Source organism: Diospyros lotus, chromosome 6, assembly GCF_014633365.1.
Source record: "Diospyros lotus cultivar Yz01 chromosome 6, ASM1463336v1, whole genome shotgun sequence".
NCBI classification, from domain to species: Eukaryota; Viridiplantae; Streptophyta; class Magnoliopsida; order Ericales; family Ebenaceae; genus Diospyros; species Diospyros lotus.
The window spans coordinates 13,018,266-13,038,184 of record NC_068343.1 but is presented as its reverse complement, the minus strand read 5'-3'; the positions used below and the strand labels follow the sequence as shown (position 1 = coordinate 13,038,184).

Below are 19,919 nucleotides of genomic sequence, written 5' to 3'. Positions count from 1 at the left end.
CGCCACCAAGATCCAGTCATTGTCATGACAAGGTTCCCAAAACCATGGCAAAGCAGCTGTGTACAAATCCATAAGTTTGGTAGTTAACCATTATGTCGGCAATCCAATTTCACTTTAGTTGCCTGGGAAAAATTCTTGGGGGGTGGGGGGTAATTGACAGTGTCATTTTGATTGATGTATCCAAATCCTATGATTAGCTTTTCATGCCTAACTTTACACTTTGAACTTGAACTGTCAGCTGTAACTTCTGCTGCTCAATGTCTTTCAAAACTGAGATTAAATTGGCCCGGTAGACTTCACATTTCCAGTGTGCGCGATCCAGTTGCCGGGTTAGCTTCTGTATCTTCCTGTCCTGCTCCCCCTACAAAATGTTTCATAGATTTGCTGCTCATTAACTACTATCGGACAATTAACTACAACCTAACTAACAAGGGCAGTCATCCTTAAAAGATCTTCAGGAGCAACATGATATCAATAATATATAACCACTAAAACTCAAGGGATTAATAAGCAATGAAACGAATCAGTTAAAAATTTATAAGGATGAGCTTAAATCTCCGCCCGCCCAAATCAGTTATGTCCAGGTACTAAAAAGGAGAGAGTTAATATTTACAAGCGGGCAGCAAAAATGAGCAACAGTCTTGACTATAACTGACACGGCAATTAGTATTTAGGAAAAACACAAATCAGCAGGCTGGGGGCTACAATGATTTCATTGACCAAGTGAAATTAATTAGCAGACTCGTGTCCCATATAACTCAGTAAGGAACTTCACTGAGCTGTAGCATTTGGTGAACCTCATCTTTGTTAAAACATCTGTATTAAATAATAAGCAAGCAAAATACGTAATTCCAACAGAAACGTCATCTTTGCTGAATCTCTCCAGTGATCTTTATCCATTGTTTTAGCCATGTAATGCCAACTAATCATTAAGCTGATTATAGCAGAAGAATTGTAAGCATGTATAACCTTAACTATTACTTCAACCTATTCCAAGGGCATATTTTTTCACTTCTCTAGTTAAAAACCCACATCCAAATGTGCAAAGCCCCGTTAATACAAGGATTTGATCATCCACTTCAGTTAGTTTCCATTGATGAATGACACTTCAAGTATCGCAATAAAGTACATACCTTCCTTGCTTGAGGGCTAGTTCTTCTGAGAACTTTTTCATCCAAAGTGACTCCCTGCTTATGTTGCTGCAATATTTAGTCTCTGTGGGAAGAATACAAAACAACAAATTGTTGCTACGTAGATTGCTACGTCATTGCTCCCCAGGGAAAGGTCATCAAGTACCCTGAAGTTGATTTTCTAAAATCCACATCACCTGCCAATCCATATCAGCTTCTATATAACCAACCAACAATGGCCCCATTTTCAAAACATGAACTCACTCTGGAAGTGCCTCTAAGATACCTGACTATCCATTTAACTGCAGTCCAACGCTCTTTGCCAGAATTAGAAAGAAATTGTTTTTCCACACTAATTGCATGAGCAATGCCTAGTCTTGTATATACTATAGGGTATGTCCGTCAGCCAAAAACCATGGCTGATGCACAACAGCACAAGGAATCTGCAGCACTTCTTCCCTTTTTTCATTTGTAGAGCACTGACTAGAGCTCAATTAGAAGTGACCAACAACTGGAGAGAGAACTAGTTTTGAGTTACTCAGGTTCAACGTTTCTGCTTTAAGGTACTTGAGATAACCAAACTTTTCTCCTCTTCTTATCACAGATAATTCAGTCAGACCCAAGAATTTGCTCTATTGGACCCAAATCCTTCATAGCAAAATATTTGCTCAAACTCTCTTCAAGCCAGCAATCTTCTTATGTCATGACTAGTAATCAACGTTCCATCCAAATAAAGCAAGAGAATAATAAAATCATCATCAAAAAATTTCTTCACAAAAACACAATGGTAAAAAGGGATCTTATTATACCCATGATCCTTCATGGAAGAGCCAAACTTTCGATACCATTATCTTGGAGCTTGCTCAAGCCCTTACAAGCTATTCTTCACCTTATAGACTAGTTGCTCTTTACGTTATGACAAATTCCTTGAACTGCTCCATACAGTTTTTTCCTCTATGTCCCCATGTAGAAAGGCTGTTTGGATATTTAATTGCTCAATCTTCAGGTACGTAGTGGCTGCCAATCTGAAAACAACTCAATAAATGACATTTAGTCCATTGGTGAAAATATTTCTTCACAGGAAACCACTTTCTTTTGATTGAATCCCTTCACAACTATCTTCACCTTGTACTGTGGCTGTGAGCTACTCTATGTTGCCTTCAACTGGTAAACACATTTATTCTTAAGAGCTTTCTTCCCTTTAGCCAACTTCACCAAATCAAATGTGATTTTTTGTTTTTTGCTGGATGAAATTTAATCAACTGTGTGATATTTTATTTCATCTCCTCATTCATTGCTTTGACTCACTCTTCTTTATGCTCATCAGATATAGTTTGTTGATAACTTCCAGGCTCCCTCCCATTAGCGACCAACACATGCCCATGAATGAAATATCTTTGTGAAGGTATGCGTTATTTAATAGATCTTTAAACTGAGGCTCTACAGGTGAATCCAAATTCACAAGAATCTCACAATAGAACTTGTTCTCTTGTATTTCCTCTCTGTCTCCAACTATTTGGTCTTCAAAAATACCACATCAGAGGTTCTAGTAATCTTATTCATCAAATCCCAAAGCTATATAACCAAATTCCTCATAAAGAAGATACACAGCTTTGTCTTGGTATTAAACTTCTCTCATCCTTTAAGATGTGCACCAATGTTATGCAACCAAACACCCTTACGTAATCATATGAAACATCCTTCCCTCTCTACACTTTCTCCGGAACATCTCCTTCAACTGAAGGAGGACTATTAATCAGGTCTATTATGATTATCAATGCCACTTGGTAAGTTTTGCATGTGAAAGCACACACCTGATCCTTTTGACAGTGGCCTTGTGCATTCTTTCTACCATTCCATTCTGCTTTGGTGTCTTCAGAACTGTCTTGTCAAGCTTGATGTCATACATACTGCAATATTTCTCAAAGGGACCTCTACATTCACCACCATTGTCTACTCTTACAGATCTCAACTAATTCCCTGTGTCTCTTTCAACACCGGGTGAAAGAGAGCTTGAAAGCATCCAGCACCTGATCTTTAGATATGAAAATATGGGCTCAAACCTATTCTAGAATAATTATGGATGAAAGTATCAAAGTATGGTGCACCACTGAAGGTTCTAGCATCCATGGTACAAGCATCAAGTCCAACACATCTGACCTAGCTTATGAAGTTCCAAAGAAATGCAACCCTGTGTTGTTTACCAAGCAAACAAAGGATGCAAGGTTTTAGATGAGTGCCTATCAAATGATATAGCTTCTTCTTTATAAGAACATCAAGGCCATTTTCACTCATGCACCCAGTCATGTGCCACAACTTGATGGAAGAGACTTTCAGTTGCATTCACTTCTCCATTAGAGTCTTATTTGTGTCGTATACAAAGAACTTTCTTTCTTCCCCTTGGCCAATGCAAAGCTACCTTTAGTGAGCTTCCATTTTTTAGTCAAAGAAATTTACATAACCTTCATCATCAAGAATACCAATTAAGATCAAATTGAGCTGCATCTCTAATACATATCTCACATCATTAAAAACCAAATAATTCTTTCCCATCCCAATAATCTTTGCCACTGCATCAATTCCCATCCTAGCATAACCAATGTCATTAGTGATCTAAAATGTGAACAAGAAGTTACATGGAAAGAAGCTTCTCAATTTAGAATCAAAGTGGAATCTTGACGAGTGAGATTTATACAACCACCATACAACAACAATCACAAGCTTTAACCCCACTAGGGGGTCTGTTACTGTCATGATCCTAGGGTTTGCCTAGGGTTTAGAATGGAATTTAGGAAGGAACCGAGGGAAAATTAAACAGAATGGAAGGAGCATTGGACAGAATAGAGGGAGATATTCAGTAGAATTAAGGGAGAACGCAGACAAAACAGAGAGAGAGAAGTGATCAGAGGGAAACGAGAGAGATCAGAACAATTGAGAAGGAAATCAGAATTCAATTATCATTCATCTATATGCATTCTCTAACTAATCTAGCCTATTTATAGGCTTTACAAATGAAGGTACTAACAGCTACAACAAAAGAATACAACCAAAAGAATTACATATAATACATAATGACTATTTTATCCTTGGAGTCTTGACAATTCCCTCCCCCCCCCCCCACCCCCAACCCCCCTTGAGAGAGTTTTTGTCCCCAAGAATTTACAGCAACTGGCCACTGTTCTCTTCATCCAATCCCTGCTTTCTCTATCGAATTTATTCTTCTTCTCTTCTTCCTTTCTTTTTTTCTCCTTCTAAGCCTTTTCCTCTCTTCTCTTACATTCCATTGCTTTCGCTTTTCCTGCAAACATAAAATGTAGATCTCAAGGATCACCATTTCAAAGCTCCCTTCTCCAATGTCAAAACTTTCGAACCAGATGGCAGCAACCTTCCCTTCCATAATCTTCCAAACCATATGGCTGTTCTTCTATTCAGTCAACTTCAATTGTTCCATTTCTGCTAAAACTGGCCCCAGAATCTGGTCTACACCAGTTGAAATGACAGCAAGACTGTCATATTGACCAAGATCAAAAACACTCAAAATAACAGTAAAATTTTCTTCTGCTGGAATTATCTTAACCTGTTTGATGCCTACTTTGACCAAAGCCATGGACTCCTCAACATTCTCCAGAACCAAGGGCAAAGGAACAATATCCTTAGGACCTTCTTTCTCAAAACCATTCCTTCCCTCAACCTCTAGCTTTTTTTCTTTGGTCCAAGTCCTCGTCGAATGCTTGTCCATGCTCATCAGCCTTAGAATCAGTTTCCTTAGAGCCAATATAAGAATGTTCTGATCCGGATTGTTCCATCAAAACTTCTTTAGCTGCATGTAGACCATCACAAACTTGCTGGCTGCTCTTAAGATAACTCTTAGGCTGCAGATTATGCTTTCTGTAAATCGCTTCCAGTGCCAATTTTTGCAGTCTAGCCTTCTTAGCCACTTGTTTTACCATGGCAGGACGCATCATTTTCACAATAGACCTTAGCTCGTCTTTAAGACCACAGATGAAGTTCGATACAAAATAAGATTCAGTCAAGGTCGGATGGGAATTGAGCATTAGTGATCTCAATTCCTCAAATCTGACCTGATAATCCGTAATTGATCCTTCTTGTTTTAGTTTATTGAACTCTTCATTGCAACTCTCATTTCCAATCTGATTTAAGGGGGCAGAATATTCCTTAGAAAAGCATTTAATCGGAATACTAACCTAAAATTTCTGATAAAATAGAATCAAAAAGTTGTCAGCTTTCTATTGAGGATAGCAAAATGTCCCTGGATTCCTGTGTCCATTGCTCACCTCAGAAACTACTTCCTGGAGTCACCTAAACCTCAATTCAGCAACCTTGAATCCACCTCTATCACAGTCAAAATAGAGAAATCAGCAGTCTTCTTAAGGATCGATTTGCTCTAAACAGCTTTCCTGAGAATCGATTGGCTTAGATACAGCCTCCTAATAATTTACTTCCTGAGAGTTCGATCAATTCCATTGCTGATAGGAATCACCTAACAAATTGATCGACTTCTGCAGCTCTGAATTGCTAGAATTATAGTGGATTATAATCGCCTCTAAAATTGATTCTAGGAGTTGCCTAGATCTACAGATTCTGCCTGCTGATAGTTCGATTCGCTCTACTGCAGCTAACAGTATTCACCGGAATCTCAGTCAAAAGTCGCCAAGCTCTGCTTCGGCTTCAATTCTGAGCAGAAAACTGTTTTGCTCTCTCTCAGTTACAATCGGTTTTTAATTCCTTCATAATTGGATCGGGAACGACTGCTAGTACTCACCTATCAACAGCCAAGACAATTGTCAGGTCCCGTGCTTCCTTCGATCTGCTTAGTTGATTGGAATTGCGCCAAGAATCATTGGCATGTTCCACCTTCAAAAGTTGTACTTGAATCAGCTATCGAAATTTCTAGAATCACAGCCGAGAATCATTGGCTCTAATACCATTTGCCATGATCCTAGGGTTTAGAATGGAATTTAGGAAGGAACCGAGGGAAAATTAAACAGAATGGAGGGAGCATCGGATAGAACAGAGGAAGATATTCAGCAAAATTAAGGGAGAATGCAGACAGAACGGAGAAAGAGAGAGTGATCAGAGGGAAACAAGGGAGATCAGAACAATTGAGAAGGAAATCAGAATTCAATTGTCATTCATCCATATGCATTCTCTTAACTAATCTAGCCTATTTATAGGCTTTACAACTTAAGATACTAACAGCTACAGCAAAAGAATACAACCAAAAGAATTACATATAACACATAATGACTACTTTATCCTTGGGGATCCTTAGCGTCGTGACAGCTACATGAATTCCATATCTCCAACCATCTCTATCCATGGTTGTATCCTTTGAAAGATTATTGTATCACAAGTCCTAGAGGTTGTTGCTACAGATTTCCTTTATTTCACCCACTCACCTCACAGGTGCTTCTAATAGTCTTTTTACATGTCCAAACTATCTTAATTATGATACCCTCATTTTATCTTAATTATGACACAATGTGGCAGGATCCAACTAACTGGAAGAAGGCTTGGTTGAGTTTTATGCTGCTAAGAGGTCAAAGTATGTCACGACCCCAAGGGTATATTAGTCAGTATATTACATGTATTAGTTAGTTGTTGTACTTTGTTACTTTCCTTGCTACTACCTTTCAGTTGTTATAACAACTGAAAGCTTAGATAGCCTATAAAGAGGCTAGATTAGATAGAGAATGTCATGATGGAATGATAACTTGAATTCAATCATCAGTCATCTCTCTCTACATTTCTCTCTCTCGATCTCTTCTGTTCTCCCTCAATTCTCTCTATTCTCTCTCCCTTTCTGTTTTTGTTTCTCCCTCCATTTCTGCTCTCTCTCCCCCAATTTCTTCTAAATTCCCTTACAAACCTTAGGTTAAACCTAGGTGCATGACAGTTGGCATCAGAGCCAACGATTCTTGGCTGTGATTCCGTCAGTTTCTAGCAGCTGATCAAGGTTCAGATTTGAAGGCAAAGCAGTGCAAAGGAAATTCCAGCTAACATTCAGGAGCATCATAGCTGTAATTCAGATCTAGGCAACTCCTAGAAGCAACTTCTGAAGCAGATCCATGCAATACTTCTAGGCTGTTTCTCAGCTGTTAATTGAAGCAGAGCCAAGCGATTTCTGGTGAGCTAGCTGATACAGAAATGATTGATTCAGGAGGCTGATTCTGATCTTAGGCAATTGTCCGAATGAGGCAACCAGTGGAGATGGAAGGAGAAAATCGGATGAAACAATTGGAAACCAGGCTGGGCAATCTGGAAATAGGCTTCAGACAGATTAACGTGGAGGAGATTTGCTATTGAGCAGAAAGTGCCACAACAATAAAAGGAATCAAGGAAGCATGCGCTGCAACAAAATAGGCAAAACACTCGCCAACCTCAACCACAAGCTGGAAGAATGCAATAAAATAGGCGAAAAACTTGTAAACTCAACCACAAGCTGGATGACTTACTAATTCTGATGTCAAAAAAATTTCAGTTCAGCCTACCAGTGGAACTTCTTTCAAGATCCCCTGCAGAATTGATTCCAGCAGAAGCTGGAATCCTACCTAATACCTTCAGTCTGCAAAAAACTAATGAATCAGCTGAATTGGACCAGGTATACTGGTTGCCTAGGAAGGAATGGCAGTTGCCAGGAAAATCAACGTGACACCAATTGAAGAAATGTCTAGTAAGGAAGTACCAGGTAAACTGGTTGCCTGGTAAGGAAGTACCAGATGCTATGAATTTGGGAAAAGATACTATCACATCAACTTTGGATTTTGAAGATTTTAAGTCTATTTTCCTTGAAGAAATAAGTACTCCTCCAATACCTGATGACAATGCAAAGCTAATATTTGAGGATCTACATAATAGAGCCAGAGAGGAGGAAAAAGACGTTAAAAAATATGTCTATGTCCAGTGTTATAATAATTTCACAGCTCTCCCTCCATGACACTCACACTTGCAAAAAGACCCTCTCACATAATCTCTCAACTCCTCACAACAACAAGAATTAATGAAACACAAAAAGAACGAACATGAGATCGAAAACAAGAACACCAACACATTTATCCTGGTTCAGTCATTTAAAGAAGACCTACATCCAAACTGCTCGAGGCACTTATCTTCACTATCTTGAATGAAAAACTCAAGGATTACATGCACTACAACTCTCAACAACCTTATACCCAGAAGTGCAATGAGTTTCCCAACCCAAGATTACAAAGATATCCCCTATTTACTCTCAAGTTTGTCCTTGCACATACTACTCACTTTCTCGCCACAAGACAAAATAGAATGCCACTAATGCCTCTCACCCGACCTCTATTTATACATCATAGAGGCGGTAAACAAAAACTAACTAAAAACCGGTAGTTACAACCAACTAACCGAACTATACTGCTATCTAAACCTTCTAGAAACAATCCTTCTAGAAAAACACAAGTAATATACAAATGCTAACAGAAAAACCCCCTCCCGAGACAACCTAAAGCTAATCTAATGCAAATGATTACAACATTCAACAAAAGACTTTGTTGATCTTATAGGCACCACTAAGGAAATCATTGGAGATGATATTGTTGGAGGTATGACAGGTCAATTAGAACTACTTTCAATCGCAATAATGGATATGTTGAAGTTTTGCATGTAGTATATTCTAGAAGATCAAAAAGAATCAGAAGAAACCAAATTGATGATATAACTAGAAACAAGTTAGTTAGATAAGGTCTAATTAAGTCGGTTATAAAAAGGTAGAATAGACATTGTGTTATTTTTAAATTACCCTTTGTAATTTCCACCCAACCCTCTAGAAATAGATAGATAGGCGGGCTGGAATGATTATCATGATCATTCTGTTTTTACTCTTTCTAAATACGAGAATTGTTATGAGAGGAAAGGCTTGAAGAAAGGAAGTTCTTTGTAATCTCGGTTGAAAGCAGTATACTCATGTGATAGAGAGAGGCGAGGGTTTCTTGTGTACTAATTTCTCAATGGATTTCTAGTGGATTGCTCTCGGACCACAGCTGGATGTAGGACTGATTTTAATCAGTTTGAACCAAGATAAGTCCTTGTCTCTTCTTGTGGTTTGGTTGTCTTTCTCCTTATTATCTTTATTGTTTTCAATTATAGTTTTCATATTTCTGCTGTTGTTTGGTTTTCGGGTGAGGAGTGTGAGAGAATTGGCATTAGAAAGTATTGATTGAGTAATCAAAAGTGCTCCTAATCTTAACAGATTAATATCAAAGCCAAGAACTCTTTCAAGAACTACCAAGAACCCTAGAAATCTCTAGTTGTAATCCCTGTCATGGCTTCCGCACCCTCTTCTGCTAGATATGACATAGAGAACTTTGATGGTTCTAATGATTTCGGTCTATGAAAAATTAAGATGAGGGCATTGTTGGGAAACTTGGGATTAGAAGAAGCCTTAGAGGTAGAAAAGAAATTGCCCGAGAATGCCACTAAAGAATAGAAAAAGGACCACAGTGAACGTAGGAAAGAAATCAACAAAAAAGCCTACAATACTCTAATTCTAAGTTTAGGAGATAAAGTTCTTAGGGAAGTTTCAAGGATGGAAATGGCTGAGGCTTCATGGTCTAAATTAGAGAGTCTTTACATGACAAAAACTCTGTCAAATAGGCTGTATTTAAAGGCAAAGTTTTTTACATTTAAAATGCAAGAAGGGCAGAAACTACAAAATCACATAGATGAGTTTAATAAACTATGTCGTGATTTAGAAAACATAGATATTAACTATGATGAGGAAGATAAAGCCCTTGTATTATTGCATTCTTTGCCAAGAACATATTAAACCTTTGTTGATATATTAAAACATGGTAGAGAAAAATTATCCCTAGAAGATGTTTTTGGGGCGGGGCACTGAACTCCAAGGAGTTGCAGCAAAAATGATGTGCCCAAAATACAAAAGAAATACTAGCACCCCTTGTTTGATAAGAAAGTTCGCCACAAACAAGAAAATACTAGTTTTGATTTGCCACACTCTAAGATAGAAGAAGGAAGAGTGATAAGAATCAAGTAAATTCGCCACTAAACAAATGAATTGCTTAGATAAGAATTAGGATACAAATGCTCTCGCACTCTCTTCATAAAAATGTTCATGGCAAAACGTTACAAGATCACACATATAAATACTAGTCTTAAAGACAAACCTAATAATAAGACAGACAACATCATTGCCTCTTTTGACAAAAGAGGGTTAATGATGATAAAAGACAAACCAAAAGGATAACGAAAAACATCATCATGCTACTTTTGACAAATGGAGTCATGATGATAAAACACAATGATACATAAAGACAAAACACTCTCAAACGTAAAGGACAAATGAAGGGTGACATCATCCATGACATCAGTTATGAAACTTGGGCCTGGTAGATGGGATGATTGTTTGGGCTTGATTATGGAGTGCCTATGTTGCATTCTGGTCCTGGGCTTCCAAGCAAACAAGCAATATGATTAATTTGGGCTTTAACTCCTTCATTTTGAATTCTAACTCTTCCAAATGGGTTGGAGTCTTCCCAATAAATAACTCAAGTTCCTTTTGAAATTGTTTAGCCAATGAACGAGTAATTGCCCCAAAACTTACATGCTCTTGGACAATCCTTGCCTTTGCATCTTTACAATTCATATCAAGAAATTAGAAGGGAAAGGTTCAGCCAGGGATGTCCTAATTGCTAGAAGTAGGACTGAAAAGAGAGAATTTAAGTCTAGGGGGAAGTCTAGGTCCAAGTCTAAGAATGGTAGGAAACAAATTAAATGTTATCACTGCCATAAAGAGGGACATATTAAGAAATTCTGCCCTAAGAGAAAGAAAGAATTTAAAGAAAAATCAAATTCTGAAATTTCATCCTCCCTATGTGAGTATGACTATGATAGTGCAGATGCATTGGTTGCATCTTGCCTAGAAGATAAGGATATGTGGGCTTTAGACTTAGGTTGTTCTTTTCACATGACATCCCATAGAGAATGGTTTCTAAACTATAAAGATATAGGTGGTGGAAAGGTTATGTTAGGGGCAACCATGAGTGTAATAAAAGGGATAGGAGACATAAAATTAAGGATGCATGATGGATTGGTAAAGACTTTAAAATCTATTAGGTATGTTCCACATTTAAAAAGGAACTTAATATCCCTAGGAGAATTTGATAAGAGTGGTCATTCCTATAAAGGACATGGTGGAGTATTAAGGGTATCAAAGGGAGCCCTTATATGCAAGAAAGCTGCCCTTCACAATGGGATATATGTGCTGCAAGCAACCACTTTAAGTGGTGAGGCAGCTATAGGTGAAAATAAAACCTATAATCAAACAAAATGTGGAACTATAGGATGGCTCACATAAGTGAGGAAGGCCTTAAAGAACTGTCCAAACAAAGTATCCTAGGGGCTGGAAATGTAACAGATTTGGACCAATGTGAGACATGTATTTTTGGCAAGTCTTCTAAGGTAAAATTCTAAAGCCCCTTTAGAATATATTCATTTAGATTTGTGGGGCCCTAGTCAATCTTTAACACATAGTGGGGCAAGGTATTTTTTGTCAATCACTAGGATGGTTGGGTATATATAATAAAATCAAAAGATAGAACTTTTGAAACATTTAAAACCTGAAAAAGCTTAATAGATAATCAAAAAGGTATGAAAATCAAGGTCATTAGGACAGATAATGGACTTGAGTTTTGTAACAAAGAATTTGCCCAAATGTGTAAAGAAAATGGCATCTTTAGGCATTTTAACAGTCCCGCGTAACCCTAAGCAAAATAGCCTAGCTGAGAGAATGAATAAGACCCTTTTAGAAAGGGTGAGATGCATGTTAATCCATGCTAGGTTATCTAAATCATTTTGGGGAGAAACTGTTACAACAGCTGCCTATGTTATTAATAGGCCACCTTCAACTGCAACAGGGTTTAAAACACCCTATGAAGTATGGAATGGCCATAAGCCAAGCTTAGAGCATCTAAGGGTATTTGGCTGCATTGCTTATACACATGTTAAGCAGGGAAAATTGGAGCCTAGAACCAAAAGGTGTCTATTTATAGGTTTTCCAACCGGGGTTAAGTGATATAAGTTATGGGCCCTAGAAGAAGGATTGCCAAGGACTTTGGTGAGTAGGGATGTGACTTTCAGTGAGGATTCTTTCTTAAAGGATGATAAGGTAGATCTTCAAAAGGATAGGAAGGGAAAAGACAAGGCCGTTGAGATGGAACCCATGATGCTGCCATGGATAATCCCATGGATTCAGCAACAAACCAGCACACTGACAGTGCTGATTTTCCTATGTTTATGGACCAGCAAGTTGCTGATCCTGATTCCCCTACCTTAGATAGCTTTCAGCAAAGTGGCAGTAATGATCCCTCAAGTTCTGAGAGGTTCCAGCCTTCAGGTAGTGCTGGATCTTCAGGTTCAGATAGTTCCCTAGTTTAGGAAGGTACAATGTGCCAAGGCATAGGCAAAGGAGGGAGGTTAGACCTCCTATAAGGTATGGATATTCTGATTTAGTCTCCTATGCACTGTTAAGTGCAGAAGAGACAGCTAGAGATGAACCTCTTTCATATGAAGAGGCTATGAGATCAAAGGATTCCAAGTTATGGTTGGATGCCATCAAATCAGAAATGGAATCTCTAAATAAAAATAAGACTTGGGTCTTGGTTGATAGACCCTTAGGTAAAAGGGTTGTAGGCTGTAAGTGGCTCTTTAAAATTAAAGAGGGGGCAAGTAAGGAGCAAAAACCTAGGTATAAAACTAGGTTGGTAGCAAGGGGATTCCCCCAAGTTGCTGGGGTGGATTTTAATGAGGTTTTCTCACCAATAGTGAGACATAGCTCGATTAGAATCTTGCTTGCTATGATTGCCCATTTGGACTTAAGCTTAGAGCAAATGGATGTGACCACTACATTCCTTCATGGTGAGTTAGAAGAGGATATTCTAATGGATCAACCTAAGGGATTTGAGGCTAGGGGTAAGAAGGAGCAAGTATGCTTGCTAAAGAAGTCTTTATATGGACTTAAGCAATCCCCTAGACAATGGTATAGAAAATTTAATACATTCATGATCAACCAAGGCTTCAAGAGAAGTGCCTTTGATTGTTGTGTCTATGTTAAGCATATTTCATCTAAAATTTCTATCTATCTCCTTCTTTATGTGGATGACATGCTGATTGTTAGTCAATCAGATGAGGAAATTCATAGGTTAAAGCTGCAATTAAAATCAGCTTTTGAGATGAAGGAGCTAGGGGAAGCTAGGAAGATTTTAGGGATTGAAATAGTAAGGAATAGACAAGAGAGGTTAATCCAACTATCCCAAAAGGCATACCTAGAGAAATTGATTAAGAGATTTCAAATACATGATGCAAAGGAGGTAAATGTTCCCTTTGCACAGCATTTTAAGCTATCCCACAACCGATCACCTAGAGATGAAGAGAGCATAAGAGAAATGAACAAGATACCCTACTCTAGTGTTATAGGTAGCCTCATGCATTGTATGGTGTGTACTAGGCTGGATTTAGCCCATGCTATAAGTGTTGCTAGCAGGTTCATGGCTAATCCGGGTAAGGAGCATTCGGCTGCTGTTAAGTGGATATTTAGGTACCTTAAAGGATCAATAAACATGGTTTTAGTTTATGGTAGAGCTAGTGTAAAAGATGAGCCTAATATACTAAGATTCACTGATGCTGACTATGCAGCAGATTTGAACAAAGGGAGGTCATCTATCGGGTATGCATTTAAGCTATGGAATGCTACCATAAACTGGAAAACTAATTTGCAATTGGTAGTGGCTCTTTCAACCACTGAGACTAGGTATATAGCTGTCATAGAAGCTATAAAGGAGGGCCTATGGTTGAGAGGTTTAGTAAGTGAACTCCTAGGGAGAGATATTAAAACAACCTTAAAGTGTGATAGCCAAAGTGCTAAAAATCAAACACACCATGAGAGAATTAAGCACATTGATGTTAGGTATCACTTTATCAGAGAAGTACTTGAAAGGAAGGAAATAGATTTGATAAAGGTAGCAGGAGAAGAAAATGCTACGGATATGTTCACTAAAGCAGTATCTATGTCTAAGTTACATCATTGTTTGAGGCTCTTACACATTTGTATTTGTGAATGATCAATTTGTTTTGTAGGTCCTAGAGGAGAGTAATTGGTGGAGCCGGATTCTAGAAGTCTCATGCAAAATGGTGGAAATTTGTTGAAGTTTTGCATGGAGTATATTCTAGAAGATCATAAAGAATCAGAAGAAACCAGATTGATGATATAACCGGAAACAAGTTAGATAAGGTCTAATTAAGTCAGTTATAAAATGGTAGAATAGACATTGTGTTGTTTTTAAATTACCCTTTGTAATTTTCGCCCAATCCTCTATAAATAGATAGATAGGCGGACTGGAATGATTATCATGATCATTCAGTTTTTACTCTTTCTAAATACGAGAATTGTTGTGAGAGAAAAGGCTTGAAGAAAGAAAGTTCTTTGTAATCTTGGTTGAAGGCAGTGTACTCATGTGATAGAGAAAGGCGAGGGTTTCTTGCGTACTGATTTCTCATTGGATTTCTAGTGGATTGCTCTCAAACCGCTGCTGGATGTAGGACTAATTTTAATCAGTTTGAACCAGGATAAATCCTAGTCTCTTCTTGTGGTTTGGTTGTCTTTCTCCTTATTATCTTTATTGTTTTCAATTACAATTTTCATATTTCTATTGTTGTTTGGTTTTCGGGTGAGGAGTGTGAGATTTTAGAGTGAGGAGTGTGAGAGAATTGGCATTAGAAAGTATTGATTGAGTAATCAAAAGTGCTCCTAATCTTAACAGGATGGATGGACGGCTTGACTTGGTGTTACAACAAATCCTCGTGTTGTTGCTTTTGGACAACTTTTGTCTGAGTACTTGAAGCGAATCTACGCCTCTGAATTGTTGCATCTGCAGGATATTGCAGATATCTTGGCAGCTGATGACGTAGAGGATTTGGTGTTGGTTTTAGTAGAGGTAAGTAAAGCTGGTACTTCAAGAGAGCTCGAAATACTTGCTAAACAAAGAGATGTTGTTTCTTCTTTCATCCATAAGATAAAGCCAAGAAGGAGAAAAAAAAAGAGGTCAGAGAAAAGAGAAAAGAATAAAAAAAAGGTGAAGGATGAACTAGATAGCGAAAATGGGAATTGGATGAAGAAACAACACCACAATTGTTGTAGTTTCTTGGGAATAAGAAACCTCTCAAGGAGGGGGGATTGTCATGACCCCAAGGGTATATTAGTCATAGTATATTACATGCATTGTATATTAGTCATAGTATATTTTGCTACTTTCCCTGCTTGTACCTTTCAGTTCTAATAACTGAAAGCCTAGATAGCCCATAATAGGCTAGATTTGTTAAAGAATGTCATGGTGGAATGATAATCTGAATTCAGTCATCTCTCTCTACATTTCTCTCTCTCGATCTCTTCTGATCTCCCTCAATTCTCTCTGTTCTCTCTCTCTTTCTGTTCTGTTTCTCCCTCCATTTTTGCTCTCTCTTCCTTGATTTCTTCTAAATTCCCCGACAAACCGTAGGCTAAACCTAAGTGCATGACAAAGTATTGTCAGGACCCAAGGGTTTTACTAGAGCTAAAACAATAATTAGCCTATTTTAAATTTTACTTGTATTTTCCTCTAGTTGTATTTTTCTACTAGTTTGTTATTTCTGTAGAGTAGCTATATAAATCTACTAAAGACTGTTTGTAGAACATGTTTAAATGATAATTGAATTTCAGCTTCCCTCTCATCAATTCTCTCTCAAATTCCATCCCGTTTCCCTCTGCTTTCTCTATAATCTCTCCCTTTCTCTATTCTATCTGCAACTCTCCCTCATTTCGGTCTATTATCTCCCTCCTTCTGTCCAATTCTCCCTCAATCCTTTTGTTCTTGGTCCTAATTCCCTTGGATTCTTCCAAATTCCAATCCAAACCCTGGGTGACAAGTATAACCCTGGACAAGCAGCTTCAATTCAGGCTCAAAGTAGCAGGAAAATAAGAACCAGAAGAAAATTTTCTTGCAACATCCTTTGCTGCTGTCACTTGTAGTGGTAGAACAAGTTTAACAGAGAGTATTCATGAATGACAGATAACTCTCACAAGAGACGACTTCTAGTTCTCTGTTTTTAACAACACTTTTATCATGTAAAAATGACAATGAAATCTTGGCAGCACATAACATTTTAAAGAAGATGAAACCTAAAGCTATTCCTCCATTTTTGCACCTTTCCTGTGATTTTCTCACCCTCTGGTACTTAATGCCACCATAGAACTAGATTATTAGGCGGTTGGTAGTGATGATGTTACCAAGATCACCTCAATAACACATTGAGATCCTCTAAGAAACCGATAAATTAGTTTCTGGCCATATGGGATGATGCTGCACTAAACAAGCATTGAAAGTTCCACAAAAAACTTAATTACCTACGGTCATCATTAATAAAGAGAGTATGCCAACAGAAATGGGATTAAGTTGTTAGTTGTCCATCAGAAATGTCACCACGTAGAAATTGATAGAACTAAGATTTTTAAGTCATCCAAGGACTAAAAGAGAAATCAGACTATGACAAGATTTTGGTAACTTTCATTTGGCTAAAAAATAAGGTGCTGTCTTCCTCCAGATTCTATCTCGGGAAAATGTTAGTCAAACAACTAGTAACAGCAAAATAAATAAAAAAATCAAGTAAACCAAACAAAGGATGAGTAAAGCAAAAATTGATCAATGCGGAAAAGGAAGCAAGAAAATAAATGAATAAGATAAACCCAACTGACCTCAGTGAGAGGTTGCTCGGAAAGCCGTTGGTGAAACCCACCAGTATCATCGTGACTTCTATGAGTAAGATGAACTTCCTTCCTAGTTTCTTTAACATGAATAACCTTCTCACCATTATTTACGGCAAGTGTAACTTTATTTGCAGCTTCCCTTAAAGCATCCATAGCCACCTTGTAAGTTTCAACAGTCTTCACACCTTCATCAACATATTTGAGGGCCTCATGACGAAGATTGTTGTATCTGACTGTCAGACAATCCTGAGAACCATGCAAAAATTCACAGGTGTGATCCTCCAATGTAACCCCACTTTTGGCGTTTCTTGTCCAACGTTTTAAGATATAGTGAGATGGCAAAGTGAGAACATTTCTCACTCTAAATACTGTCAATATATGGCTACAAAGAAGTCCAGAGAACTCAAACATCTGACAGCTACAGGCTGCTTTCATCTCTTTCAGATTTAACTTGACAAAGAAAGGTTTATGATTTTCTCCAAACTTAGCAACTTGATAAGTGATGGTTGCCTCCTCATCCTCAACTTTGTTTGCCAAGAAAGCAAGTGTCTCCACTAACTCTTCCTGGAACTTCATAAACAGTTTCTTTGTATAGGCTGCAGCAGCTTGTTTTTCCATTGGAGATGGTGTATTTAAAACTGGAGCAGTGTTCAATGTATCATAATCAGCTTTTACCTCTTTCGCATACCGACTCTCCAAAGCCTTCTCATACTGTTTAACAAACAGCTGCAGAGTAGTTGATGCATTTACATATCCATCAAAGTAAGAATTCATGTTATCGCTACGTTGTGTTATAGACATTTCTGCAAAGAATGTGTCCCTCAAGTAAACTGGAACCCACTGCCAGCGATCAACATAAATAGTTTGAAGCCACTCATTTTCCTGTAGATTATATCTATTAACCAGTGACAACCAACAAGATTCAAACTCTTCAACAGATTCAGAGAGGTTTACACATTTATGGAGCTCAGCTTCAAAACTGAGATGTTCAGAGAGCACTTGGGGCAACTTCTCCTGGCACTCCTTAAAGATGTGCCATTTGCAAAAACGGTGACGAGTCCCAGGAAAAACTTCTTTAATAGCTAAACGAATGACTCGATCATGATCGGTGGTGATTGAAGCTGGAGGGCAGCCACCCATCGCCTCAAGCCATGTTCTGAATAGCCAGATGAATGATGCCTCAGATTCATTTACCAAAAGGGCACAGCCAAACAACACAGGTTGCCCATGATGGTTCACACCAGTGAAAGGTGCAAAAGGCAATCGATACCGGTTGGACCTGTAAGTGGTGTCAAATGTAACAGTATCACCAAAATAGCTATAATCAGTCCTTGCTTTTGCCTCAGCCCAGAAGACATTAGTCATGCACTGATCTTCGTCTCCTTGCACAGCGTAAAAAAATGCCGGATTCTCAGACTGTTTCTGCCTCAAGTAGTCCAAGAGCACCTGGGTGTCTCCTCCTAGAGTCCTCTGCCTATTGCTTCTCATGTAATTCCTACAGTCTCGTTCTGTGAAACCCACATTGCTAATTCCTCCATATTCCTTGATCAGTGCAGACATAATTCCACTGGGACCAATACCAGCCCCCTGCAAGGTATCAATCAAGGCCTTTGCAGAGCCAGACACATGGCGATGGGAGCGGAGGCAATGCACCTGGTCTGGCGGGACCAGTTCGTGATTATGTTCCCTGACAAACCCAGAAACAACCCACCTGCCAGAATCCTGAACCTTGACAACCAGCATGGCCTTGCAGCCAACCCTATAATCAAGACGGGCACGCTTTGCCCTAGCACTATCGCCACCCTGATTCTCCCTCTCGGCGCGATACCCTTCTTTGGCGCACACAAACGATCTCTGGATGATAGCACCGTCACGCCTGGACCTCCGGGACATGCTGATGCGGGTGCTGAATCCTACTCGCCGGGCATACGAGTTGTAGAAGGCCTTGGCGGCCTCCTCCGACTCGAACTCCATGCCCTGGTGGGGCTCAAGGTTCATGTCCCCTTCAGGAATCGAAATCTCGCTGCTGCTTCCAGCGCCGCCACTTCCGTAAGAACTCTCAATGACGAAGCTGTCGTCGTCGTCAACCGGGTGCACAATGTCGATGGCGTCTTCGTCCAGCGCCACCATATCGAATTCCATCACCTCGCTTCCTATTCCCAACGGTTCAAACTCCATATCGAAGCTAATCCCTTGCTGCACTTACGTCCCCGAAACAATTATACTGAAACCCAAAAAAGAAAAAAACCAATTTATCTACAAAATTCGACCTGAAATTTGAGAGTTTTTAGTGATCATCACATACGAACATAAATCTAAAACAAGAAGCATGTACAAAGCAGAAAACAAACATGAAACTGACCTGTAAGCATAGAGATTGAAGCTTGCAATAAACAACTTCGCGCTCACAGGTGGGGTGTGAGTGTGCGCCAGAGAGAGAGAGAAATTACACCTAGGTTTCAGTGAAAAGGTTGAATCTTAGGCTTGGTAGGAACTTTTTGATTAGGGTTTTGGAAATGTGGGATCGATCGAAATCGCAGAATTGAGAAGGATGCCAAGAAGTGGAATGTAGGGAAAATGGGTGAACGGCCATCAAATGGTAAATAGTTCTTTCCTTTTTCCCCTTACATCGGAGCACCGCTCGTCTAATAATTATTCATTTGATAATCACGGACACCGTTTGATTTGATGAATCACAAATATACAGTTAAGTGAGTCCGCATTACAACTACTTTTAGTATCAAAAATGATATTTGTTGCCATAAAAATATTTATCCAATTAAATCAACTGAACTAAAAGCACCGAAACAATCTCCGTAATTGTAACAACCTATTTAATTTAATTTTTTTAAAAAAACAGAGAAAAAAACACTGCTGCATAAAGAAACATCAATGAACAACTCTTGAGCCAGATAGCAGAATGGCAATCTTCATTTTGCTTTGTCTCAACATATTTTCATAATCTCTAATTGTTCCATTCTGTCCAT

The 19,919-nt window shown here is 38.7% G+C and overlaps 1 protein-coding gene across 1 annotated transcript; it reads right to left on the bottom strand.

The window, feature by feature from the left end:
* Nucleotides 1-45: 45 nt before the first annotated feature.
* Nucleotides 46-19,702, bottom strand: LOC127804096 (protein FAR1-RELATED SEQUENCE 5-like). Its single transcript, XM_052340827.1, has 3 exons — nt 19,295-19,702; nt 16,921-19,156; nt 46-361 (listed from the first exon to the last, which is right to left on the bottom strand). Exons 2-3 carry the CDS (start codon nt 19,108-19,110, stop codon nt 194-196), a joined length of 2,358 nt encoding a protein of 785 aa, XP_052196787.1. The 5' UTR covers nt 19,111-19,156; nt 19,295-19,702; the 3' UTR covers nt 46-193.
* Between the last annotated feature and the right edge of the window lie 217 nt (nt 19,703-19,919).

Coding starts and splice junctions, on each gene's coding strand:
- LOC127804096 (XM_052340827.1), bottom strand. CDS start 19,110: ATGGAGTTTGAACCGTTGGGAATAGGAAGCGAGGTGATGGAATTCGAT. Junction 362..16,920: donor CCGAGCAACCTCTCACTGAG/GTCAGTTGGGTT, acceptor AACATTTTGTAG/GGGGAGCAGGACAGGAAGAT.